This window comes from Eupeodes corollae, chromosome 2 (genome assembly GCF_945859685.1).
Source record: "Eupeodes corollae chromosome 2, idEupCoro1.1, whole genome shotgun sequence".
In the NCBI taxonomy this organism is placed as follows: domain Eukaryota; kingdom Metazoa; phylum Arthropoda; class Insecta; order Diptera; family Syrphidae; genus Eupeodes; species Eupeodes corollae.
This window is the reverse complement of record NC_079148.1, coordinates 104,636,819-104,637,987: the sequence shown is the minus strand read 5'-3', so window position 1 is coordinate 104,637,987 and position 1,169 is coordinate 104,636,819. Positions and strand designations below refer to the sequence as shown.

At 30.9% G+C, this 1,169-nt stretch overlaps 1 protein-coding gene across 1 annotated transcript; it reads right to left on the bottom strand.

Moving 5' to 3' along the window:
• Positions 1 to 515: 515 nt before the first annotated feature.
• Positions 516 to 1,113, bottom strand: LOC129947353 (uncharacterized). Its single transcript, XM_056057879.1, has 2 exons — positions 983 to 1,113; positions 516 to 915 (listed from the first exon to the last, which is right to left on the bottom strand). The coding sequence occupies exons 1-2, from the start codon at positions 1,004 to 1,006 to the stop codon at positions 520 to 522; spliced, it is 420 nt and encodes a 139-aa protein (XP_055913854.1). The 5' UTR covers positions 1,007 to 1,113; the 3' UTR covers positions 516 to 519.
• Positions 1,114 to 1,169: the final 56 nt, after the last annotated feature.

Here is a 1,169-nt window from a genome sequence, read left to right as displayed (position 1 = left end):
AAAAAAAAAAACAATTCGAAATATTTGTTAAAATTGGTTGAATGTGAAAGCCAAAGAAGGGAAACTTACCAACGAAATAATCTTATAATAAACTTAATATAAAATTTCTTGAAGTGAAAATTAAAATTTAAGTATTGTTTTTAGAAATTCACTTCCAAAAAATGTTATTACAAATCCAAAAGTCTCATATTTTGCATGTAAAATTGTAAAAATCAATCTGTCTATTAAAAACTTTTTCTGAAATGTGTCACTCACTCTGAAGACAACTTTTGGTAAAAAAATGTTACCTTTTTATTTTTTGTTAATAGGATTCTCCATTAAGAGGTTCGATTTTGAAAAGCTAACTATTTGGATTGCTGTCACTTTTGATGCTATCATTTGTTGGTTTTCGGCAAATAAACACGTAGCAAGCACACACTGAAATTACTAGGTCGCAACGTACAAATTTAACTTTTTTTAAGACCATACAAATCATAAATGAAAACATCATATTTTGGCTTTGATTTATCTTAAGTTCGTTTAATACAAATAATAACCTTGGTTAATTGGTGCTGAAGCTCGAACTGGAGCCGAAAATACCACAGGCGCTGGTGATGATGGCGTAAGAATACGGCCTAGCCCTGATGTTATTCCACCAATAGCTTCAGATAATTCACTTGGAATAATACTTCTAATTAAATCAGGTAACACCCTTTCAATATCGGTGCTTGATGGTGATGGCTCTGGGACATAAATAGTCCGACGAACAACTGGACGGATTGTTCTGTGAATGACTTGATATTGAGGTGGATATTGATAAAGGGTAACGGTTGGTGTAATATCGGCACTAAGGGATGTCTGTTGATTTAGATTAGAAGTTCTGCTTCCTCCTAAACTTAATCCTTGTGTCGTTGTAGCCAACATAAGTATGACCATCTATAAATAAATTCAATGTTAAGGTTTAAAAATAAGACACAAATTAAACTTATTTGAGTATATTTACCGATAAAGCAAATTGGAATTTCATCTTGTTGTTTTTTTTTTTAATTTCCAATCAAAGTACACTCGAGATATTCACTGATTGTCGATTATTGATTAACTGATACCATACTGTACTTTGTTCTTTACTTTTATATCTGTACATTCATTAAAAGTTTATGGATATCTTTACTGCAAAATTGTCATTTGTT